Raw genomic sequence first — 26,460 nt, 5'->3', positions numbered from 1 at the left:
CTGTAGGCCTGTGGATTTATTTCTGGATCTTCTATTCTGTTCCATTGGTCTTCGGGTCTGTTTTTGTGCCAGTACCATGCTGTCTTTGTTATTAGAGCTCTGTAGTAGAGTTTGAAGTTCGGCATGGATATCCCTTCCATGTTGTCTTTATTCCCTAGAATTGTTTTGGCTATTCTAGGTCTTTTGTTGTTCTATATGAATTTTTGGACTGTTTTCTGTATTTCAGTGATGTACGTCATTGGGATTTTAATAGGAATTGCATTCAATTTGTATATTAATTTTGGCAGTATTACCATCTTTACTATATTAAGTCGGCCTATCCAAGAGCATGAAAGGTCTTTCCATTCCTAGTGTCTTCTGTAATTTCTTTCTTTAACTTTTTATAGTTTTCATTAAATAGTTCTTTTACATCTTTGGTTAGGTTAATTCCTAAATATTTTATTTTTGGGGAGGTTATTGTGAATGGGGTTGCTTCCTTTATTTCTTGAGGGTTAATTTTATACCCTGCTACTTTGCCAAAATTTCAAGTCAGCTTGAGTAATTTGGGAGTGGAGTCCATGGGATTCTTTAAATACAAGATCATGTCATCTGTAAAGAGGGAGAGTTTTACTTCATGTTTCCCTATTTGGATCCCCTTTATGTTATGACTTTTATTTTTTAAATTTTACCATAATTATAAAGGTGATGTATCGATAGATGAGTCAAGTAATGAATCCATTTCCCTTCCTTTACAGTCTTCTGTTCCTTCTACTGCTTTTGCAGAACTCAAGATACAATTCAGGGCCTGTGCTTAGAGTGATCAAGGAGGAGAAGCAATTGTCCTGCTTAATCTGTAACTGTTTAGCTTTCCATCAGCACATTTCTACCCTGTCCTGGACCAGAGGTCCAAAGCACAGAAGGTGTGGAAGACACACTGTTTTCAGATTTGAAGGAGGGGGAAGAACAAAAATCCTAGGGCTTTTCTTTTATGTTTTATCCTCTTCCACGTTACCACAGTGGTTGCTCATAATGAACTACTTTTTGTTGTTGTTGTTTTTTCTTTTTTTTTTAAAAGCATTTCAAAATTAGGCTACACTATATAGTTATATAGAACAGGGTTTTGTTGCTACAGTTCCCCACATACTTATAGTAGATTCCAGCCTGTCTCTCCAGCCTGTGTTTTTCTTTTATTGTTGTTGTTTCCTTCTTTTTAACAAAGTCTTTATTGAAAAGGGGATGAGCAGGGGGTTACAGTTATATAAGTTAGGTAATGAGTAAATTTGTTTTTAAACACTCTTACCCTATCCCTCATTTTCTCCCACTTACCCCTCCCTTCTCCCCTCCTGCCTCAGTTTTAAGTTCATTTCCAACATAGTATCAAATGAGTATCAATATTGCATTCATTCATCCTTCCTTCTACTGTTTCTGTGATTCCCTTTCCCTTCCACAGGTACAATAAACTTATATAAGACACAAGGTACAGACTTGGTGTTTTTCTTATTTGGTTCTCTTAGGCTTGATCTCAGACAGTGGAACTAGCAATTATGCTAGCTCACTGTTCTTAGTGGAGACCAAACAGGAAAACCATTCCTCTGTATTTGTAGGTCACCCATAAAGTCTTAGATATGACACTTCTCAAACACCTCTTTCTACGTGGGACTGTTTTGTCCCCTATATTTGTCATTTTTGTTCATGGCACCCCCAATATCCAATCACATAAGCCAAAACTATGTCTTATCAAACCTGTGAGTTGGGTAGAGATGATAGAAAATATTAGGGAGCATAGCACAAACTATATGTATTTTTTTTTTGCTTTGTGGAACTTCTCTCTCTCACACACACGTACACGCACATTTAAATTCACAATGCTCATAGGTCAGGTTAGAATTTTTTGCATTACTGGTAATTAAACTCAGGGCCCTTGCCTCAGTAGGCAAGAACTATAGCATTTGAGCCATGCCTCCAGGACTTTCTTTTATTGCTTTTGTTTTTATTCAGATAGCATCTCATACTTTTGCCTGTAAGAGCCTCTGACCATGATTCTTCTAGGGCCAAGCTAGGTAGGAGGATCAAGGTTCAGGGCAAGCCCAAGCAAAAACATGAGACCCTATCACACAAAAAAACTAAAACAAGAAGGGCTAAGTATATGAGTCAAATAGTCGAGTGCCTGCCTAGCAAGCATAAGGTCCTTAGCTCAAACCCTCAAAATTAAAAATAGAATGTATATCAGAGAAAACATACACATTAGAAAACTGGAATAGTACATTTTGTATATGCTGTGCAAATACTGTACCACTGAACTACCCCTTGCTTGTGATAGTATATTCTTAGATTAGGATTGATATATAGGATTTGATAGACACTTGCTAGGATAATTGTTTTTAAAAATAGGTTTTAGTGGGGCTGGGAAGGTGGCTCAGTGGTAGAGCACTTGCCTTGCATGCCTGAGTCCCTGGGTTCGATTCCTCAGCACCAAATAAGAAAAAAAAGCCAGAAGTGGTAGAGTGCTAGCCTTGAGCTGAAGAGCTGAGGGACAGCACCCAGGTCCAGAGTTCAGACCCCATGACCGGACCCAAAAACAAAATAGGTTTTAGTAGGGAGGGAAGGGATAGTAGGGGGAAAACAAAAAAATAGGTTTTAGTTGGGTGCTGGTGGCTCATACCTGTAATCCTAAGTACTCAGAAGGATGAAGATCAAGGTTCAAAGCCTGACAAAGTAGTTAAATCAGAGAGATTCTTAACTCCCATTAAGCAGCAAAATGCCAGAACTGCAGCTGTGGCTCAAATAGTAGACTGCCACTTAAGATTGAAAAGGTCAAGAAAGTACGAAGTCCTGAATTCAAGTCCTAGTACCAGTGCTTGCTCTCTCTCTCTCTTTCTCTCTCTCCTCTCTTTCTCTCCCTCTCTCCCTCTTCCTTTCCCTCTCCCTCCCCACCTCTCTCACACAAACACACACTTACTTGATCTATGCATATAAATGTTTTGATTGTGTAGATTCTAAATAGGCCAAAAGCCATTGATTATGGCAATGATTATGTTGTTATCTCCTGGGTTAGCCATGGTAAAATTCAAACCATAGTGCCATGCAGACTATCCTTTAGCTGTGTATGCCCATAAATATAGTTCAATAACAGAGAGAGAGAGAAAGAGAGACAGAGAGACTTGAAACAAAAGTAACCAGCCCAGAAGACCATATGGACATAGTAACGTTGAGCAAAGAGAATTTATTGCCAGCTAGGCTGACAAGACCAGTTCTCTCATGGGAGAGAGGGAGAAATGGTACCTGTCTTTGTTCAGGGACATTTTTATACAGGGGACTAGGGGCGGGAAGTACTCTGCCTGCTGCTAGTGGACACTGAAAATAGTTCATAAGCAGGGCAGAATTCTGGTCTGGGTAGAGTGCAAGTGCCCCTGGGAGCAAGCATTCTCTTTTCTTTGTGAAGGGTAGGGTGGAGTTCATGTCTGGGCAGGGGTCCTTCCACTGATGCAGCTGGGGGCTAGGTATAGGTGCTGAAGGCCTAGGATGGAGACTGTCAAGCCCAAAATGGAGGAGAACATACTAACATTACCCTCCCCACCTTTGTTGTTTAATAGGTAAAGGTTCTGGGCCGGGAGTATGGGCAGAGGTCGTTTCTTCTGGAGCTACTTCCCGCTGTAAAGGGGTGAAGTGGGAGTCCCTGATTTGTTCCTAGGATACCCTCTTAGGAACATTTGGTTGACAGTCTGATTGGTGAAGATCCTCATCTTTCCCATAAGAATGTTTAGCAGGTACCTAGTAGGCAAGGCACAATTAGTAAAAGGCAAAAAATTGCTGTTAGCAGGCCCAAGAGAGACATAAACCAGGGAATAATCCATCTAAATAGGTTCCATCCTCCCTTATCCTATTGGATCATTTTTGTTGTTGTTGTTGGTCATGGGGCCTGAACACTGGGCCTGGGCGTTGTCCCTCAGCTCTTCACCTCAAGGCTAGCGCTCTACCACTTGAGCCACAGTGCCACGTCTGGCTTTTTCTGCTTATGTGGTGCTGAGGAATCAAACCCAGGGCCTCATGCATGCAAGGCAAGCACTCTACCACTGAGCCACCTTCCCAGCCCCTGTTGAATCTTTTTTGCAAGCTTTCTAAGATGTTTGATTTCCTCTAGGATGGTATAGCTGTTATCTGTCAGATTAAAACAGCACTGTCCTTTATCTCCTCACACCTCTACTGGTGTAGTAAGAGTAAATAATTGATGGCATCACAGTTGTCCAGAATGGCTTGTCTATGCTATTATTGGTACAGTGCAATGGCAGAAGAGGTGTAGTTAATAGATTTTTTTATACATGCCAGGCACATGACACCTTTATAGGCTCTGACTACCAATCCCAGTATCCCCACCAGAGAAAAAGTGAGGGCATAATATTCTGCTTCAGATAACAAGTGTAGCTCATAAATGCAGGATTCCTCCAATGCCTCTTGGGTCTGGTGAGGCTCAAAAATTTCCCTCTGGGGTAGTACAATGGCCAAATGACTTAAACAGCAATGAGAATTATGGGACAGACTGACACTGGATGTAAGTAAAGATCTTTTACAAGTGAAGAACCAGCCAGTTGGCAGGGAAATGTGGCTTATGTATCAAATGGGTTCATAATTAGCACAAGTTAAATCACCCCTTTTTATTTGCTTACATTTGTAAGTACAATTTTCAATTTGACCACAGATGGTGTTTTCTGGGATTATAATGGGGGGGTAATATAACATCATTGCCTCTGGGGCCTTTATATATGATGGTGTTCCCCAGCTATAAGAATCAGCATAAGTAAGGGTTTATTAATTTGGCTAGAGGAGAAAAGAGTTAAATTTTGTGTATCTAATTTGGGTTTGCATACTGGGAGTAAGCAAGACCCAAGCACATGTCCTAATTTTGATTCCTGTTTTAGACAAAAGTTAGAGCTGTTAGTAATTTGAGCTAGGCACAGCCAGATATTGTAATGCATGTGGTCCTGTAAAGATTCTGGGGAGGATCCTTCATGTTGTACTACATAAGTGTTTAAGGGAAGCAAGCAAAAAACTATAGTCCAGGAAAGAATTCACAGACATTGTAGGAAACTCCCTTGTAGAAAGCACAAGAAGAGATAGAAGGAGATGTAGAGGATATGGTATCCCAGGCTCACCAATATCCAATGAGACCAGGGCCAGTCTGGTGGAGACACCATTCCTAGAGCCACACCCAGGAAAGAAACTATACAATACTATTACTATACCAGAGTTGACCAAGGCTGTGACTGTTATGAAGATGGTACTTGTCTAGAGTGGGGTCTCTTGTGAACTGCATAGGTATTTCCACAACCTCAGTTTTCTACTATAATGAGAGCTATAGTTGCCAGAGGAACTGGACACTCAAGCCACGCTTCCAGCACAGGCTTTTTGCTGGTTAATTAAAGATGAAGTCTCTTGGACTTTCTTTACTAGAATGGCTCTAAATTATCAAGTGTCAGCCTCCTGAGTAGCTGGTAGTGCAAGCCACCAGCAGTGAGGGGAAAAATTTGTTTATAGATAGGCATTTTTGAAACATAATTTAGACAAACTTTGTGGTGGATATGTCCTTGAATTTTGAATAGTTCCCTTTTTCTTTCCCCTCCTCCTTTGTGACTTCTGTTTATTGGGAGAAAAACAAAACCTCCTGGTTATTTTCTTATTATGTTACAAAGTCAATAAGATTAAGAACTTCCATTTTAGCCTTGAGAACTGTTCCTAGCACCTACAGATGCATTGTTGAACTTCACTGATTAATGTTAATAATACTCAAAGTCTGTGTTTTTTCCTTGCAGGTTGACCTGAAAGACTACATGTTCAGTGGGCTGAAGAATGAAACAGTAGGTCGTTTACCTGGAAAGGTGGCAGGACAACAATTTATCATTCAAGACTGTGAGAACTGTAAAATCTATATTTTTGATCACAGTGCTACAGTTACCATTGATGACTGTACTAGCTGTGTCATTTTTCTGGGGCCAGTGAAAACCAGTGTGTTTTTCCGGAATTGCAGAGATTGTAAGTGCCTGTTAGCCTGCCAACAATTTCGTGTGCGAGACTGCAGAAAGCTGGAAGTCTTTCTGTGCTGTGCTACTCAACCTATCATCGAGTCTTCCACAAACATCAAGTTTGGCTGTTTTCAGTGGTATTACCCTGAATTAGCTTTCCAGTTTAAAGATGCAGGGCTGAGTATCTTCAATAACACATGGAGTAACATTCATGACTTTACCCCTGTGGCAGGAGAGCTCAACTGGAGCCTTCTTCCAGAAAATGCCAAGATCCAGGACTTTGTTCCTGTCCCTACAACGGAAGAGTTCAAAGCTGTTCGAGTTTCCACAGAAGCCAATAGAAGCATCGTTCCAATATCCCGGGGTCAGAGACAGAAGAACAGTGACGAATCATGTTTGGTGGTGTTATTTGCGGGGGATTATACTATTGCAAATGCCAGGAAATTAATTGATGAGGTAAGGAGAGAGAGGAGATAAACAGACATGGAGCTGACTAGAAACATGACAGTCTAGAAAGCACTTATTCTTTGCAAATTGCCTGTTAGAAATATTGGTAACTCTCTGTCTCCTCACCCACAAGACTTATCTGGAAGCAGGATGCTTGGGCTTTAAAATACTTAACCAAAGAAGCCTTTGAAACATAGAATTCCATTCAGTAAGCATTTATTAACTAGCAGCTATGTGCAAGTTATTCTTAATATATTTCGATGATGATGCCTATTTGTTTCCCACATATTTGTGTGTGTGTGTGTGTGTGTGTGTGTGCACGCATGTGCGTGTGTGTGTGTGTGTGTGTGTGTGTGTGTGCGCGCGCATGCTAGTCCTGGGACTTGAACACTTTTCCTAGATGGTGTCCCTTAGCTTTTTCTACTCAAGGCTGGCATTCTACCACTTGAGTCACTGACCTATTTTCAGCTTTTTGCTGGATAAGTGGAGATAAAGGTCTAATAGAGTTGCTTGCCCCAGCTGGCTTTAAATCAGGATCATCAGACCTCAGCCTGCTGAGTAGCTAAGATTACAGGCCTGAGCAAGCACTGCCCACCTTTGTTTACCTTGCAGATAGCTTATAATCAATTGCATCTTGGCAATAATGAAAAACATATTGCTAGAAATGGAGACACATAGACAAAATTCTCTTCCCTTTAAGACTTTTCATTCTCTATAAGGTAGTATTTTCAGAGGAGCTCACATCAACATCACTAGATAGTAAAGCACAGCTTTTTATAATAATTTACCAGAAAAATGTCTTTGGCATTTTAACTACTTAAAGGATAGGAACTAAATGCAAGATACAGCTTTTGAAGAAGTTATGGCTGTGTGAGCATTGTCCCCACTAGGCAATTTACTTTCTATTTTCATGTTACTATGGACCAGAGGTTGCAACAAAAGAATGAGTTAGTCAAGATGGTAAAAGTTATGTGACTATGAGTAACAGCTCTTAGGGAGCACCAGTTCTCTGGGTAGCAACTTCTGCCTGAAAAATTATCCATCCTGGCTCCACGAGCATCAGTTCCTTTATAGGTGGGTGTTTTGGTAAGAGTCTGCAGTAGGACATCTTGGCTACTTATTAACCAGGATTTCTTCAGAAAAAAATATTTTTAAAGTTAAAATCAAGCTCCCAGAAGTAGTAAATGGAAAACGTATCGAGTTTCTTTTCATGGGATTTAATTTTTATTTTGTTAGTTTATCAGTTTATCTGTTTTTGCAGTACTGGGGGTTAAACACTTGTTAAATAGGTGCTATACCCCTTAAACCACACTCCTCATCCATTTTTACTTATTTTTTGGCTAAGATCATATTTTTTGCTGTGGCTGGCCTGGGCTAAGAGCCTCCTATTTGTATGTCCTTCATAGCTAGGATGACAAGTACATACCACCATTGGTTGAAGTGGAAGTTCTGCTAACTTCTTGCCCTGGATGGCCTTGAAACTCAAATGTCCTGATCTCTGCCCCTCAAGTAGCTTGGATTATAGGTATGAGCCACCTTACCTGGCTTGAAGGGACTTTAAAAAAGTTGGGCCAGGTGCCAGTGACTCACACCTGTAATCCTAGCTACTCAGGAGGATGAGATCTAAGGATTGTGGTTCAAAGCCAGCTCAAGCAGAAGAATCCATGAAACTCTTGTCTTTATTTAATAGCAAAAAGCCAGAAGAAGAGCTGTGGCTCAAGTGATAGAGTGCTAGACTTGAGCAAAAAAGCCCAAAGACAGTGCCCAGGCAAAGAGTTCCAACCATAGAACTGGCACACACACACACACACACACACACACACACACACACACACACACACACACACACACACAGTTGGGACATCTTAAAGATTTGAGGAAAAAACTAAAAATGGCTACATTTTTATAGCTATGCATCTACCATAGAGAAATCTCCACATCTGACATCTACAAAACAAAAGTTAAAGACTTTGGGTATTTTCTTTTGTGATTATGCCACTCTCATAATACCTTGCCATGAAAACTCTGGCAAAATATACAAAAATGAATTTCTGGCCCTTGCACTATGTAATGAGATGATAGTTCAATAGCTGAGAGATAAATATTTTCATTATACAGGGTAGGGAGCTTTTTTTTTTTGTCAGTCATGGGGCATGAACTCTGGGCTTGGGCACTGTCCCTGAGCTCTTCAGCTAAAGATGAGCGCTCTAGTAGTTAAGCCACAGTGTCACTTCTGGTTTTCTGGTGGTTAATTGGAGATAGAGTCTCATGGACTTTCCTGCCAGGGCTGAACTGCGATCTTGATCTGCAATCCTCAGATCTCAGCCTCATGTGTAGCTGGGATTAAGGCGTGAGCCACTAGCACCCAGCTGGGAGTTTTTCTTTTTAAATCTACATATTTTCAAAAAGATTTCAGGAGATTAAACTCTTTTCTGGTAGATAATTAAGAATGGACATAAAAATATTTAACATGGTTAATGGGAAAAAAGCATGAAGTCAGTTTCCCTTTATGGGCCATCAGACATTCTTCATTTGACCTTTGACATGTAATATGTTAAAATAAACACCCCACAGCAATAATAGTAACAGTAAACACAATAGTGTCTACTATATGTCAGTCACTGTTATAAGAATTTAAATGTTGAAAACAACCCCATGATCTATGTGCCATTTGCAGAGAAAAAAATAACACAGAGAGTAATTAGCTCATAAAGTGTTAGTAGGCTTGTAAACAGCAGAGTGCAGACTCATACCCAGGCAGGTCTTCTGTGTCCTCCCGTCTTGACCTTGAACATGGGGCCCTCATGCTGTCTTGATAATGAAGGAATAGCCAGAGAAGCCTGGTGGAGAGGAAATGTTCTGTAAAATACACAGAGTCAGGGCTTTCCAGCCCAGGGACTCTGGCTAAAGGTAGTCTAATTCTGCAAGCACACAATTAAGGTGTAAAAAAAAACTAGAGAGGCAAATGTTAGGCAAATGTGCAAGTATCAAAACATATGGAAAGATAAAAAGACATATCTAAAAGAGATTACATATTATTTGAAATGAAGTGTTAGTTTCCAGTGAAATATGTACAGAAACTAGCTAATTTGCAGATTGAAAAAAATAAATTTGAGTTTCTCATACCATCATAATGTTAAGTTTAGGACAGTTTTCAGGCCAAATGTGATTGCAAATTCTGGTTTGGTTAAATCCCATTTCACTTCTTTTATTGGTGCTGTTTTTAGGGCTTGAACTCAGGGCCTTATACTCTTGTTTTGATTGTTTCTTTCATTCAAGGTTGGAACTCTACCACTTGAATTACATCTCTGGCTTTATGCTGGTAAATTGGAGATAAGAGTCACATGGGCTTTTCTGCTTGGGCTGGCTTTGAACCATGATCTTCAGATTTTAGACTCTTGAGTAGCAGATTTCAGGTTTGAGCCATTGGCACCTGGGTTCATTTCACTTTTTATGTAAATTATCATATCATATTTTTTAGTAGAAAGTATAAAACTTGAGAGGGTAGAAACTCTAGAAATACTGGTTAAAGCAAAAAGTGGATTTCATAGCGAGTCAAGAGAACTTACTAACTAGACATTTGGTTTTCTCACACCAAAGTCAGTTTTCTTATTTGCTCTTATATTTAGCACAGATGTATTCAGAATAGAGTAAAAGTAGCTTGAATTATTTGAGTATATTTCATAAATGAAGCTCATTAATTACCTGGTTCTTTAAAAGGAGGAACATTTTCATGAAAAGGACTCTTTAAATACATAGGGCAAAATATTGAAGTAGATATTGTGTCATAGTTTGTGATTTATTTTAGGTATTGTGAAGCAACCATAATTTTGTCATTTTGTGTATGTGAATAGAAAATAATGAGCTTTTCCCTATTTTCTCCTCTTGTCCCAGCCTATAAGTTACATAGTTTATTTTTTGACATAGTGTATATTGAATATCATGACTGCATTTGTTCCTCCTTCCTCCCTCCACTCTAAAAAGATTAACAAAAACAAACAACAACAACATCAATAACAAAAAACACCATGTTTCCATTTCCTGGAATTTGTTTTGGTAAGTAATATTTTAGAAGTCCGGGTGAGTTATGCCTTTGAGTTCCTCCCCTAAGTATATCTTTCTTTAGTCTGTAATTGCATATGGCTCTGTATAAATTGTCATGACTAAGCCCGGCGCCAGTGGCTCACGCCTGTAATCCTAGCTACTCAGGAGGCTGAGATCTGAGGATTGCGGTTCAAAAACAGCTCAGGCAGGAAAGTTCGTGAGACTCTTATCTCCAATAAACTGCTAGAACACCGGAAGTGGTTCTGTGGCTCAAGCGGTAGAGCGCTCGCCTTGAGCTGAAGAGCACAAGGACAGCGCCCAAGCCCAGAGTTCAAGCCCCACGACAAAAAACAAAAAAAAAACAAAAAAAAAAACAAAAAAAATTGTCATGACTAGGTGTGTTTTAGATCTAGCTTCCACATATGAAAGAAACCATGCACTGTTTATCCGCTGAGCTTGGTTTACCTCACTTACCATGATTTGTTCTAGATCTACCCATTTCCCTGCAAATGACAAATATTATTCTTTCTAATAGATGAGTAAATTTTTTGATCCACTCATCTATTGTAGGGCATCGGGGCTCTTTCCATAACTTGGCTATTGTGAATAGTGCAGCAATGAATATGGTAGTGCAAGTGTCTTTACTGTATCTTGGCTTGTGATGTTCTGGGTAGAGGCCCAAGAGTGATAAGGCTGGATCGTAGGGAAGTTGTATGTTAAGTTTTTTGAGGCAACTCCAAACCAAAATTTAGAGTGGTTGTACTAGTTTATATTCAGTACAATAGCATTTGTTTTTCCTCACATCTCTGGCAACATTTGTTATTGTTCAAATTCTTGATGTTGGCCAATCTAACTGGGGTAAGATGAGATCTCAATGTTGTTTTGATTTATGATTCTTTTATGACCAGGAATGCTAAACACTCCCTTATGTGTTTGCCATTCTAAATAAGAATAAATTTAAATTTTGTAGTCTGCAATCAGACTGAGTTGAAATCATAACTCTGTTACTTAATGATCACTCTGCCTTAAACATTTTATCTGTACAATGAGAGTAGTAATAGTACCTATCTTGTGTGAAAGGTACATTTACCACACATGATATATAGTAAATGCTCCATGAATGTGACCTATCATTGCTGTGCTGTACCATACAAATTTGTATTATGCTCTTCCCTTTATTGGTGCCAGCTTTGGGACTTGAACTCAGGGCCTGAGCAGTCAGTGTCCCTTAGCACTTTTTGCTCAACACTAGCATTCTACCATCTGAACCACAGCTTCTCTTCCATCTTTTTTGCTGGTTAATTGGAGTTGAGTCTCATGGACTTTTGTGCCCAAGCTAGCTTTGAGCCTTGACCCTCAGATCTCAAACTCTTGAGTAGGGTGATAGGCATGAGCCATGGGTGCCCAGCTTATATTGTGCCTTTTAAGATTTACATTATCAGCCTGGCACGGGTGGCTCAAGCTTCTATTCCTAGCTATTCAGAAAGGCTGAGACCTAGAGGATCAGAATTCAAAGCCATGCCAAGCAGAAAAGTCTCCCAGACTTCATCTCCAATTAACCAACTAAATGTGGGACTAGAGGCCTGGCTCAAGATTATTATGCAATTATTATGTAATATTTTCCATTCTCTGTGACATCTGTTATTTTAATAAACTGTGATGAATATAATGAACTTAGTATTTCATCATGTAAATGTACCATCATTTATTTAATCATACTGGTCTCATTAGATATTTACATTATCACCAAAATAAAGATTCCATCTGGTTGTTTCATTGAAAACATTTGTTATGTGATAAATTAAGGAATAATTCACATTTATTTGATCTTTTTGAGACAAGGTCTTCCTATGTAGCCCAGGCAGGCCTGGAACTTGTGATCCTCCTGTCTTAGATTTGTGAATGCTAGGACTGTAGGCATATATGTATCACTATGCCCAGGTCTATTTGGCTCAAGCTGAGCAGTAAACACTGGTAGGGGGAGCGTTCTGGGGCTTGAACTCAGGGCCTGGGCCTATCCCTGAGCTTTTATGCTGAAGGCTTGTTCTCTACTACTTGAGCCACATCTCCACTTCTGGTAGTTTGGCACTTAATTGGGTATAAGAATCTCATGCAGCCAGGCGCCGGTGGCTCATGCCTGTAATCCTAGCTACTCAGGAGGCTGAGATCTTAGGATTGTGGTTCAAAGCCAGCCCGGGCAGGAAAGTCTGTGAGACTCTTGTCTCCAATAAACCACTTGAAAACGCTGGTGCTGTGGCTCAAGTGATAGAACGCTCACCTTGAGCTGAAGAGTGCAGGGTCAGCGCCCAAGCCCCATGACTGACCCCCCCCCAAAAAAAGAAGAATCTCATGATTTTCTTGAGTAGGCTGGCTTTGAACTGCAATCTTCAGATCTCATCCTCCTAAGTAGCTAGGATTATGGGCATGAGCCACCAGTGCACAGCCTTATGGAACTATTTCTTAACCAGAAGCACCCAGCTGGAAGAATCTTGTGTTTGTGAGAATGTGTTACAGTCGATGACCTGAATTAGAATCAGAGCTAAATAAAACTCAGGGTGCTATGTTGAATTTTGTACAGAAAAGCGATTAGCAGGAGTCTTCCTATTGCTTTTGTTGCTCATTTTGAAAACTCAATGAAATTTTATTTTCTACAGATGGTTGGTAAAGGCTTTTCCCTAGTTCAAACAAAGGAAGTGACTATGAAGCCTGAGGATGCTCAAAGGGTTTTTCAAGAGAAAGCTTCTGATTTCCTCCCTCTTCTGAACAAAGGTACCTTCTGGGTGATTGGTTTACTTCTATGGTTATTTCTCAATTAAATTCTATCTTTACTATTTCTTTATATCATTTGTTCCATTACTGGTTAGAAATGTCAAATTTTCACATCATTCAAGAAGCCATATAGAACCATCTAGAAATTAGGCCTTAATTATTTTCCTGTTCTATATTCTAGAAGTCACCTGCCATTATTATGTATTCTATTAGTTTTGATTCTTTTTAATTTTATGTCATTCCCAGGGTTTGAACTCAGGGCCTGGATGTTGTCCTTGAGCTTTTTCTGGTCAAGGCTGGCACTCTACCACTTATGCCACAGCTCCATTTTGGGATTTTTGTTGGCTAATTGGAGATAAGAATCTCAAAGACTTTCCTGACCAGGCTGGCATTAACTTCAATACTCAGGTAGATCTCAGCCTTCTGAGTAACTAGGATTATAGGCGTGATCAACCAGATTGGTTTATGCAGAATAATAAGCAGGCTTTTGAATAGATACCCTAGCAGGAGTTGGTCTTTGTCTGAAGGTAGCTATCACTCATTTTAAGGCAGAATTTCTCAATCATGACACAACTGACTTTTTAAGTTGGGTGCACTTGAGAATGTTGGATAGCATTTCTGACCAGTTGCTCCACTGGTAGTTTCCAGTTATTGCCAGGCATTTCCTACAGGGCAAAATTACTCCCAGTTGCAAACGATGTTCTAAGAGTGGACTTAACTTTTTAAAAAATTCACTTTTTTTATTGTGAAAATACCGTACAGAGGGGTTACAATTACAGGGGCAAGGTAATGAGTACATTTCTTTTTTTTTTCTTTTTCTTTTTTTTGGGGGGGGGGGCTCCAGTAGTGGGGCCTGAACTCTGGGCCTGGGCGCTGTTCCTCAGCTCTTCAGCTCAAGGCTAGCACTCTACCACTTGTGCCACAGCGCCACTTCCAGCTTTTTTCTTTTTGCTTATGTGGTGCTGAGGAATCGAACCCAGGGTCTCATGCATGCAAGGCAAGCGCTCTACCACTGAGCCACCTCCCCAGCCCCAATGAGTATATTTCTTATCAAGCATTGTTGCCTCCTCCTTTGTTTCCCCCTCCCATCCCTTCCCATCTCCTGCCTCCCCTTCCTCTCCCCCCTGGCCAAAATTGTAAAGTTCGTTTTTTGACATAAGGACTTGTACATCTCATTGTTGCAATAGGTCCACCTGTATCCCTATTTAAACAATTTGTTTTTTCCCTTCTATTAAGTGAAGTAAGCCAGGACCAAAGAAACATAAGTCCCATGGTTTCCCTTATTTGCAATAACTAGTATATGTCTGAGACAAGCAGAAAAGGTCAGATAAGTTGATGTTAGGTGAAATGAACCCCAAGATAAGGATTCAAATTTTTTTTTCTTTCTTGCTATTGTTTCTAACATATTTATAAAATTTCACTTTTATCACAGCTTGCACCTGACTTTCTAAATGTTTCCTCTAAGGTAAACTAGTCAGAGTTATTTACTTTTTCTTAATGAAGCCAGTGGATTGCTTAGTAAGAGAACCCATTCCAAACCTGACTGACTAGTTCATCTAGGGTGCTTCTTAAGCATAAATTTCCAAGACCTCTCCTCAAAAGAATGGTTCAAAAAGTGTTATGATTGCTGGATACCAGTGGCTTATGCTTGTAATCCTAGTTACTCAGGAGGCTGAGATCTGCAGCATAAGCAAGAAAGCCCATGAAAATCTTCTCTTCAATTATCCACCCAAAAGTCAGAAGTGGAGCTGTGGCTCAAGCGGTTGGGCAGTAGCCTTGGGAGAAAAAAGGTCAATGACATCACCCAGGCCCCTGAGTTCAAGTCCTAAGAGACCAACATACACACACACATACACATCAGTGAACGTACTTCTATGCCCCCAGGACTAGCACAAAAATGAAAATGCTGTGATGTGCTCTTACAGCTTGCATTTTCAATAGTTTCCCAGCTGGGAAATTAGGTTTCATTGGAGCATGCCCATACTCATTCTTTTACCTGTTATATTTTGCTTCTTTGGGCTACAGCAGCAGAGTTGATTAGTTGTTGATTAGTGACAGACATTGTATAACCCACAAACCTAAAATATTTCCATTTTGCCCTTTACAAAGTATATTGGCCTTTGATTTAGCTAAAAATATTTAACGGGCTCTGTGGTGGGGGAGGTACCTGCAGGAACTAGTTGGGCCAACGAGGGGGTAAATGAGGATGAATATGGTCTAAGTAGTTTGTGTTTATGAAAATAGAACAGTGAAATTGCTTTAAGAAGAGAGTAGGAGTGCATAATGGAGAGTGAAGAAGAAAGATTAGAATACATTTGTACATGTGTGAAAATGTCACAGCGTAACTCTCCTCCCTTACACAACTAATATGTTAATGAAAAGATAAATATATAAAATAAAATACGTGTGAACATGAGGGTGCACACTTGTAATTCTAGCATGTGGGGTAATGGAGGCAGGACAATCTAAAGTTTGTGGTCAGCATAGGCTACATAGAGAGTCTGAGGCCAACCTGGCTATAAAAAGACCCTGTTTAAAAGAATAAATGCATCCTCAACATTGTGATTTTTCAAAATTTAGAATTATCCTCATTGTAGTCTAAACTGATATACTTTTCCAATTATTTTGTATATTCTTTGGTTGAAGAATTGTTAGGTCACTTATCAGAAGTTTATCATATTCTAGTCAAAGAATATAATCTAAGTTATATGCATAGATAATTTTTTCAAGACTTTCTTCTCTTTCTCTTTTTCTTTCTTTTGTTGGCAGTAACAGGGCTTGAACTCATTCTTGCACTTCTACTCAGTATTTTTGTTCACAGCTGGCATTTTGCTCACAGGTGGCACTTTACCACTTGGGCCACATCACTAGCCTAGCTTTTTGTGGTATTAACTGGAGATAACAGTCTTAAAATTTTTTCTGTCCAGGCTGGCTTAAAATTGCAGTTCTCATTCTCACACTTGTAATTCATATTCAAAATTATATTTGAATACAAAATAAAAAATTAGTATTCACACATTGATGTGTATTTGTTAATTGATGGGAAAGGAGTCAAAAATACTTCTGTTTAGAGGACAAAAAAGGCGTAATAGAAACTACCTTTAAGACACACACAAGACAAACACTTTGAGACAGGCCTGACAGGTGCCTGACCTGGTTAGCTCAGCTCCATTGTCTCTGGTCCAGAATTTGGCTGGTAAGTAGGGGACTTGGAAGCCAGACTGGATGGCCGGACCTACTTCTGCTGACGTGGATTGCTTTAGATTTTGCTATTTTTTCAACTATTCTTTTTATTGCTAAATGAATACGAGATTCCTTGAGTTTCACAAAGAAATGAAAACTAGAGATGCCAGACTATTTACAGCACTGTAAAAATATGTCATTAATCCAAACAGTAGCCCTAAAGTCCCTTCTCCTGGGATAGGAATCTGCTTGTTTGTGATTATAGTAGGAAGAAGGAGCCAAGGTGATGTATCCAGTCTGTCTTCCTTCCCCTCCCTTTTTCTCTATATTCCTTGCCTCCAAAATAAAGCTGCTGACTATTCTTCGGGGAGAATACAAAGATTACTATTAGAAGATATTTATGTTCATGCTAAGAAAAGACTTCTTGATTTTGTTTCTAGGTCCTGTGATTGCCTTGGAGTTTAATGGAGATGGTGCTGTGGAAGAATGCCACCATATTGTAAATGAAACATTCAATGGGACAAAGGTATAAGATTATATCATTGTACCTTGATCTCACCTTTCACTTACTCTTTTTTTCCTCACTATCAACTTGCATTTTTATCTCTGCTGTATCCTTTACTTAACCCAGCACATCATGATATTAAAACATTTGGGAACTTGGGGCTGGGAAGGTGGCTCAGTGGTAGAGCACTTGCCTTGCATGCCTGAGGCCCTGGGTTCGATTCCTCAGCACCACATAAGCAAAAAGAAAAAAGCCGGAAGTGGCACTGTGGCTTAAGTGGTAGAGCACTAGCTAGCCTTGAGCTAAAGAGCTGAGGGACAGTGCCCAGGCCCAGAATTCAGGTCTCACGACTGGACCCCCCGCCCAAATAAACATTTGGGAACTAAGCTGTGGTTTTTCCTTGCCAAATGGAAAATGTTTAATTGTTTAAAAATAATTAGGAGTCCTCCCCTATGGTATAACCCATGTTTTCACTGTATTTCATGTATATCAAATTTGGGGAGGGGAAGGGGAAAAAATCATTTAAATAGGGATACAGGTGACAATGAGATGTACAAGACACTATGTTGAAAAATGAACTTTACAATTTAGGCGGGGATGGGGGTGTGTGAGGGTGGGGGGTGGTAAGCATAGTTGTGGAGATGGGAGGGAAGGGACGGTAGGGGAAAAACAAAGGGGGAGGCAACAATGCCTGATAGGAGATGTACTCATTACCTTGTTCATGTAACTTTAACCCCTCTGTACAGTATTTTTACAATAAAAAACTAATTTTAAAATAGGAGGGGCTGGGAAGGTGACTCAGTGGTAGAGTGCTTGCCTCGAATGCATGAGGCCCTGGGTTCAATTCCTTAGCACCACATACATAGAAAAAGCCGGAAGTGGGTGCTGTGACTTAAGGGTTGAACACTAGCCTTGAGCTGAAGAGCTCAGGGACAGCACCCACGCCCAAAGTTCAAGCTCCACGACCGACCAAAAAAAAATAATAATTAGGAAGCAGGCAAGTCTATGAGGCTCTTATCTCCAAGCCTCAGGAACTGAAACACACACTCACACACACACACACACACACACACTCACACACACACACACACACACACTAATTAGGAAAGAAGAATCTGTTTATTAAAAATATGTAGTTTGTGTGTGTGTGTGTGTGTATACATATATATATATATATATATATATGTATACACACACACACACACACTTTATATAGAACTGGTTGCCAATGCTACATGTCTTTAATCCTATCTACTCAGGAGGCTGAGATTTGAGAATCAAAGCTCAAAGCCAGACCAGGCAGAAAATTCCATGAGATTCTCATCTTCAATTAACTAGCAGAATGTTGAACTGGAGGTATGGCTCAAATGATAGACACTAGGCTTGAGCTAACAAAACTGAGAGTACAAAGCCAGGCACTGGTGACTCACGCCTATGATCCTAGCTACTCAGGAGGCTGAGCTCTGAGGATCGTGGTTCAAAGCCAGCCCAGGCAAGAAAGTCCCTGAGACCCTTATCTCAAATTAACCACCAGAAAACTGGAAGTGGTGCTGTGGCTCAAGCAGTAGAGTGCTCGCCTTGAGCTGAAAAGCTCAGGGACAGCACCCAAGCCCAGAGTTCATGCCCCACGATCGACAAAAAACAAAACAAAACAAAACAAAAACACAAAAAACTGAGAGTACAAAACTCTCAATTCAAGCTCTAGTACTGGTACAAAAATCCCAACAGCCTCCTACAGTACAGGTTCTCAAGCAAAGAGCTTTCAGGTGTCTGTCTCTTCAAAGCCTTGCTTATTTTAAACAGTGATATGTTGAAAAATTATTTCTAATGTTATATTTTCAGAAAGAGAATCCTGTTGTCCAAGATTCAGTTTTACTTGCTCCTTTAATTTATTGCCTAAAATTGAACTTTAGGTCGACCTAGAAATTATTACATTTGGTTACTTCCCAAATATGTTACTGAGGTTGCTACATCTAAGAATTTTAGACTTAAATACTTTTATATATCTTAAATACCATACCTATATAAAGGACTAAGTGAACATATTATTGACCATTTTTGATGAATACAAGAGAAGAAATGTTTTTGATTTTTATCTGATCTGCGTTGGACTAAATTTGCAAAAAAAAAAGTTAGGGTTGTATTGGGGTTTGTGATCAGAGACTCATACTTACAAGGCTACCACTTGAACTATTTATCTAGCTCTTTCTTACTGTTAGTTATTTTTCAACCAGGGTCTGATTTTTGCCCAGGGTATGCCTTGGATTATAATCCTCCTACTCCCTTCTATGTAGCTAGGATTACAGGTGTGAATTACCATACCTAGCCTGTTTATTGAAATTGAATCTGGTTAAATTTTTGAACCAAAATCCTCCTACCACTGGCCTTGAATCAAAAATCCTACTAATCACTCCCTCATGTAGCCTGTTAAACTTGCAGATTTTTAAAGTACATGGTATTCTGTCTTATTTTATCATCACAATTGTCCTGAGATGTCAAATACAAGATTCAGTAGAAAAGAAAATTGGGAAATAAAAAAGATTGTATGCTTCAAACTTCTTATGGTTAATTAAAAGTTACCTAATCCAACTTGTAAGTGTGGAACTTGAGCCCCAAGAGATTTATTAAACAACATCAGCTGGGCGCTGGTGACTCATGCCTGTAATCCTAGCTACTCAGGAGGCTGAGATCTGAGGATCAGGGGTCAAAGCCAGCCCAGGCAGGAAAGTCCGTGAGACTCTTATCTACAATAAACCACTAGAAAACCGGAAGTGGTGCTGTGACTCAAGCGGTAAAGCACTAGCCTTGAGCTGAAGAGCGCTGGGACAGCGCCCAAACCCAGGGTTCAAGCCCCACGACCGATAAAAAAAATTGTCAACATCATGAAATTAGTATATGGTAAAGTTGGACTAACACTCAGGGCTCCCCTAATTCTTGGCTCACATTTGTAAAAGTTATTTTTTGTTTTTAGCAGTGTTAGTGTTTTTTTTCTAGGCACCTATTCTATCACAACATAAATAAAACCCTAATAAAAAGAGCTTGATTTGCATTATAAATGTTGATTGTATAGAAAACCTACAAATTCATATTCAAGGACATGTGCACATGATACATACATCCATATACATAATGCTATGTATGGATAAGCACAGCCAAAATCTAAGGGACAACTTAGGAGATGGGAAAAGGGGAAAGGAAATAGTGATAGAGGGTTTAAATTTTTGGAGAACATTGCAAGTACATATGAAAACAAGATAAGGCCTGAAAGTTGAAGGGGTCAGGGGGAGTATGGAAAACAAACAAACAAATAATACATACTACAGTTTAAATAGTGTAAATAATATATTTGAATTTCTTTTAGAAATAAGCTTGTGACTTTGTTCTGGCCTAGACACATGGGCTTTGAAATTATGAAGCCACAATATTTAATATTTGTTTGTTTTCTATTTAAAATAGATGTTTGTGTCAGAAAAGAAGGACACAGCATGTGGAGATGTAGACAACTTCTACAACTTTGCAGACATTCAGATGGGAGTGTGAAGCACTGGGACCAAGAACTTGGTATTCAGCAATTTTCAGCTTTTGTATGCAGAATTTAATAATATGGTTTTGTGCATCATTGATTTTTTTACTAATGCTAAAGTCATTAAAGGGTATTTTAATAACTTGATTGAAAAATAATTCATTTAAATTCAGTAGTTTTAATCAGCTTACAAACTACTGAATCCACTTCCAATTAGCTTACAGGTTTTTTTTTTCTCTTCATTGGACACTCTTCTTAGAAAATAGAAGTGACTGCCACTTCAAGATTTTAAACCCAATTAAATGTTCTTTCAAATCTAACAATTTAATCTCCAGTTTTCCTCAGTGCTCCATATTTGTTTGAGAATCCATCTCACTGATTATTTTTTCACTTGGATTTATTACTAGTTAATGAATTAGAATGAAAATCTATGCACATTTTTCAGAATACATAATCATTGCTTCCTGCTTACATTATTATATGCTTAATGAGATTTTAGACATGGAGTTGACATAATACTTTGCACATCTAATTTTGAGGGGCCATACTGGGGATTCAACTCAGGACCTCATGCTTGCCAGGCAGACATTCTACAACTTGAGCTACAACTCACCCCATTATTTGAAATTTTTGGCATTTGAAATCAGGGTGTGATGGTATCTACCTGTCATGCTAGCTACTTTTGAGACACAGGCAAGTGTCAACTTGAACCCAGAAGTCCAAGGCCAGCCTGGGCAACATAGTGAGACCACATCTCAAAAGAAATAAGGATTTCACAAGGAGTTTTGCACATACCTCTGTCAATGTAGCTATGTAAAAACCACTTCAGAAGGCTTATTTCTATTTGAATAAATTCCACACTATTTAGGTTTCTTTTGGTTGGTACTGGAGTTTGAACACTGGGACTCATACTTGCCAGGTTGATGCTCTTGCTGTTGCACTAGGCTCCAGCTCAATGTTCTGCTGGCTATTTTTGAGATATAGACTCCCTATTGGGGATAGGTGTCATGCCCTGCCTGGATGTGCACTTGGGTATGAGTACCCATGCTAGTCTTCCCAATGAAGCTAGGATAACAGGTGTACAACACCAGGTGTAGCACTTCCTTGAGAAGGGATCTTGTATATTTTTCTGCCCCAGCTTGCCTGTGATCCTCCCAATTTTAGTTTCTAAATTAGCTAGGATTATAGAAGTGAGCAACCAGAGCCTGGCACTATTTAGTTTTGGTTCTTTTTTTTTTTTAAATACAACCAAATGGCTCTTCTGCTTCCTGAAAAGGAAAGGTGCATGCAATATGAAAACATCAGAAGCCCAGTCACCAACAGTTTTTCCATAGGTCATTATTGTTTGATCAGCTTTTGTGGCTATCAAGAAAATTAGAGCCAGACACTGAGGGCTAAAACCTATAATCCTAAGTACTGAGAAGGCTGTGATTGTGGGATCAGATCCAAGACAGCTCAGGTGGAAAAGTCCCTAAGACTCTCACCTCTAATTAACCATGAAAAGTCCACAAGTAGAGCTGTGGCTCCAGTGGTAGAGTGCCAGACTTGAGCAAAATAGCCAAGGGACAGCACCCTGGCCCTGAGCTCAAGCTCCAGAAACCCCCACTCTCTCTCTCTCACACACACACAAATACACACAAAAAACAGAGTTAGAAAAAACTTTGTGACTTTTAGATAAAAAATACCAAAGTTATTTAATCATGATGATGAGCTATGCAGGTTATTAAAAAATCTTGATAGACCTGATTAGACTTGTCATTCATATCAAATACAGTTCAAGTATAATATTTTGATTTCTTCAAGGATTTTTCTCAAATCTATATAATGACAACATTTTGCCAATCAGGGGAGAGAGTACTACTTGTTTAAAACTGCCCATTCTTGGAGCTTCTCCCTGGCATGCTCATATTCAGTCTGCAGGGGAAACTAACGGGGGTGGTCTGATCCCAAGTAAACTATTTGGAAGGTGTCACTAGGTTGATCATATGAGCAGGTACTGTGCATGGCATTCTGACAGCTAATGGGGAAAACAGCTTTTAGAGACTGATTTTTTAAAGGAGTCCACAATTCTATTTTGATAAAATTATTCTGAAAGGGGACACTTGTAAAACTTCTTTTTATGATGGCTAGTTAAATTGTATTTTCATACTCAAATTATTCTGTCTGGGGTTATTTAAAATTGAACCTGTAACTGTTACATTGAATTGTTGATTCATGGACAGAAATCATCCTTGGTAAGACTTTTGACTTTTGGCAGCTTCTCTGAGCCTGGCTTTGGGCTCACTGTTAGCATTGCACCATTACTTTTAGAAAAAGCATTCTGTTCTATAAAGTTAATATGATTTCATAAGGTGCAAATAAACATTGCTGACAGATTTTGTGTAATTTTAATTATATTGTACACACAATCTTTGCAAATAGTGGCCAGAGGAAACATTTCCCTTAGTTAATTATATCATCGAACACTACTGATCCCAGCTAAAATAATCAGAGTAATTGTTTTGCAAATTAAAATACAATGTTATGCAAAGCTATAAATTGAGTTATTAATTTTTTTCTATGGTATTTTAGCAAAAACCCTCAGGAATAGAACATATAACAGAAACATTGAGTTCCAATTTATTCACTAAATTTAGTGTCTGTTAAGAAAAACATAAAATGTTGTATACTTTAGTTAGAATGAGTTAAACCCGAGTGTGAGTTGTCTTTAAAGTTAGTCATTTGGCTTCTAAATGTTTGATAGATTTTTATAATTAAGTCATGCTATGATGATTTTTCTGTAATTCTATATGTCAGTAGCAAAAATCAGAATGTATGACATTTCTGAATAGCTTTTGAATTATAAAAAATGATTAGCAATGAATACTTAATGATTTTATGATGATATAGATGTTTAAAATCCTATTTTGTTCTTTTATAATAGTGGTACTGTTTTTTATTATAAGTCCATGTATGTATGTAGCTTTCATATGTAAATTATATAGTGTTTATAAAATGTAATTTGTAATAAATATAAAAATGAAAATGGCTTAATTCTAATTTTTGAACAGCACTTAATTCTAATTTTTGAACAGCACTTCTATGACATACATTGACTCTAACATGTGCCAAAATTTGACAATTTTTTTGTGCTAGCCCTGGGGCTTGAACTCAGGGCCTAAGTACTATCCCTGAGCTTCTTTTTCTCAAGGCTAGAACTCTACTGCTTAATGCACAGAACCATTTCCAGGATTGTTCCCCCAGGAGTAGTTTATTGGATATAGAAATCACATAGACTTTCCTGCTCATGCTGGCTTTGAATCACCATCCTCAGATCTCAATCTCCTCAGTAGCTATGATTACAGGCATGAGCCACCAGGTTGGCAAATATTCCAAGGCTTGATTATTGAATGTTTTTTAATGTTAAAAGTTGAACAAATGCTCTAGTCTATGTCTTCTACTAATGAGAAATGAGCTAAATGGGTGTGTGTATGAGAGAGAAACAGAGACAGAGAAAGAGAAAGATAGAGAGACAGAGAGTGACTGAGATAGAATCACACACACAGAGACAGAGAAAGAGATAGAGAGACAGAGAGACAGAGAGTGACTGAGATAGAATCACACACAGAGATAGAGGGGGAGAGAGAAGGAAGGAGAGAAAGATATCGAAGATGTACAAATTAAGTAAACAAAACAAAACAAAACACCTATTTCCAAGCACTGATGGCTCACACCTGTAATCCAAGCTGCTCAGGAGGCTGAGGTTGAGGACTGAGGTTTGAAGCCAGCCTGCGCAGAAAAGTCTATGAGATTCTTATCTTTTGTTAACCAGAACAAAGCCATAAGTGAACTCAGAGCTCAAGTGGTAGCAAAGATGCTAAAGGCCAGCACCCAAACCCTTAGTTCAAGCAGCACACACACACACACACACACACACACACACACACACACACACACACACACACACAATACATCTCTGAAGAAACCCCATACATAGTTCAATTAACATGTACTTGAGAGAAAACCCTTTAGGGCTTAGGATGTAGTTAGATTGATTGAGAATTTGCCTAAGACTCCACATGCTTCCTAGTAATGCCAGACAAAAAGATTTAGATCTAAGAGACTTCCAATATGAGGTTTCCTTTGCAGAAAAACAAAAGTCACATTTCTCTTTGAGGGAATACTTGCTAAGATAAGGCATCTTTTTCATCTATATTTAAAACAAGAATTATGCTGAGAAAATTTGTGTCCCCCTTCTCCCTCTCCTAGCCCATAAAACAAACATATTGTAAGTACAGAAGGTTTTATTTTGTAAGTAACATGGATTGTTTTTTATTTCCACTTATAAAGGTTCTACATGTACATTGAGAACATTTGGAGCACTGGGAAAAACAGAACTCACAGCACTCCAATAAAATGACTTCTTATTGGATAATTCTTGGTGTCTACAATTTGTTTTTCTCAGATGAGATATTTTAAGGTTCTCTTACAGAAAGAAAATGGGACACACAAACACATTAAAGGGAATTGTCAGATGTTTGTTTTTTGTTATTCTTGGCCTTGAACTCAGGGCCTGGGCACTGTCTTTGAGCTTTTTTGCTCAAGGCTAGTGCTCTACCACTTAAACCACAACCCCACTTCTGCCCTTGTGCTGGTCTATTGGACATAAGAGTCTCATGTACTTTCCTGCTTGGAATAGTTTAGAATCAGGGTACTCAGATCTCAGCCTCCTGAGTAGCTAGGATTCAGAGGCAGAAATCACCTGTGCCTGGCTCATATATTAAAGTTTGAGAGGCTCATCCGAATTCTGTTAAGTCTTCAAGATCCAGAAGCAAGCCTTATTACAAACCCTTTCTAGAAACAGTTTTTCATTCAAAATATAACAAAAAAAGCTAAAGCTCATGTGAAGTAGAGCACTGTGCTATAGTTTGGATCTGGGATGGTCTGCAAAGTTCCATGTGTTAAAAGTATTGTCACCAGTCTGTGAACTGTTGGGAAGTGTGGAGGAGATTAGCTCATTGGGAATGTGCTCATCCTGTCTTAATCCACTTCTGAGCCACCATGAAGTGAGATATTTGGCTTCACTTTACACTGCCTCAGTCTGTGTAGAAAAGTCCATGCGATACAAATCTCCAGCTAACCAGTAAAAATTTCATGCCACAAGTGCCAAAGTAGTTAGCTGATCAAGAGTGGACCGAGACCTCAGAAACAGTGGATCAAAAGAAACCTTTTCCCCAAAAGTTGAGCTAGGCAGATAAACCCAGAGCCTGATTGCTGTCCCTTAGCTGGTTCACTCAAAGCCAACACTCTACCATTTGATCCTTAACTCCAATTCTATTCTGTGGTTGGTTAATCAGTGATAAGATTGTCATAGACTGCCCAGGCTGGCTTGCAACCACCATCCTCCGATCTCGGTCTCCTGAGTAGCTAGGATTGCAGGCATGAACAACTGGCTCTCATTTCTGTGCATTGTTTTTTTGAACAGAGGATGAAAAGCCCATTCCCTGCACAGTGGGACCAGCACCATCAGCATCACCTAGAAACTGGTTGGACCTACTCCAGATCTGTTCACTACACATTCACTAAAACATATTCATATAACTCGTGCACATTAAAGGTTGAGAAATCCATCATCTATTGTTAGTCTCGAAGCTCTAGAATCAGGATTCAGAAATCTATATTCCTGAGATTTGGATCCAGTAATATCTATATTTAATAATTTGTTAATGAAATTATTCACAACACAGTGCTTCATTATACTAAACCAGACTTTAAACTTGTGTAATTCCTCTATTCATATATTTTCCTTGATTGGTTTTGGAATGAAAAAAAATCCTAAATATGAAGCCTCTTTTTCCTTATTTTCTATTGAAGTAGCAAATTTCCCCCTAAGATTCTCGGGAAACTGAGGAACATCTGGTGGTGGTCACTCAAAACAGATTTTTTTTCTGGCTTAAATTCTCATCTAATGTGTTTTCATATATAAGCTGCACCAAGCCAAAATGTGTTATGCT

At 39.0% G+C, this 26,460-nt stretch overlaps 1 protein-coding gene across 1 annotated transcript in view; it reads left to right on the top strand.

Annotated features, from left to right (window-relative positions):
• Rp2 (retinitis pigmentosa 2 (X-linked recessive)) overlaps nucleotides 1–24,877 on the top strand; it is a 41,457-nt gene extending 16,580 nt beyond the window's left edge. Inside the window, exons 2-6 of the mRNA XM_013030860.1 lie at nucleotides 5,787–6,452; nucleotides 13,142–13,256; nucleotides 16,880–16,965; nucleotides 20,401–20,505; nucleotides 24,797–24,877. Of these exons, the coding sequence (XP_012886314.1) occupies nucleotides 5,787–6,452; nucleotides 13,142–13,256; nucleotides 16,880–16,965; nucleotides 20,401–20,484 (951 nt within the window). The 3' untranslated portion in view covers nucleotides 20,485–20,505; nucleotides 24,797–24,877. The remainder of the gene's footprint in view (nucleotides 1–5,786; nucleotides 6,453–13,141; nucleotides 13,257–16,879; nucleotides 16,966–20,400; nucleotides 20,506–24,796) is intronic.
• The last annotated feature ends 1,583 nt before the right edge of the window (nucleotides 24,878–26,460 follow it).

Source organism: Dipodomys ordii, unplaced genomic scaffold, assembly GCF_000151885.1.
Source record: "Dipodomys ordii isolate 6190 unplaced genomic scaffold, Dord_2.0 Scaffold134, whole genome shotgun sequence".
NCBI lineage: Eukaryota > Metazoa > Chordata > Mammalia > Rodentia > Heteromyidae > Dipodomys > Dipodomys ordii.
Note: the sequence above shows the minus strand (reverse complement) of the source record. Positions and strands in the feature narration are given on the sequence as shown.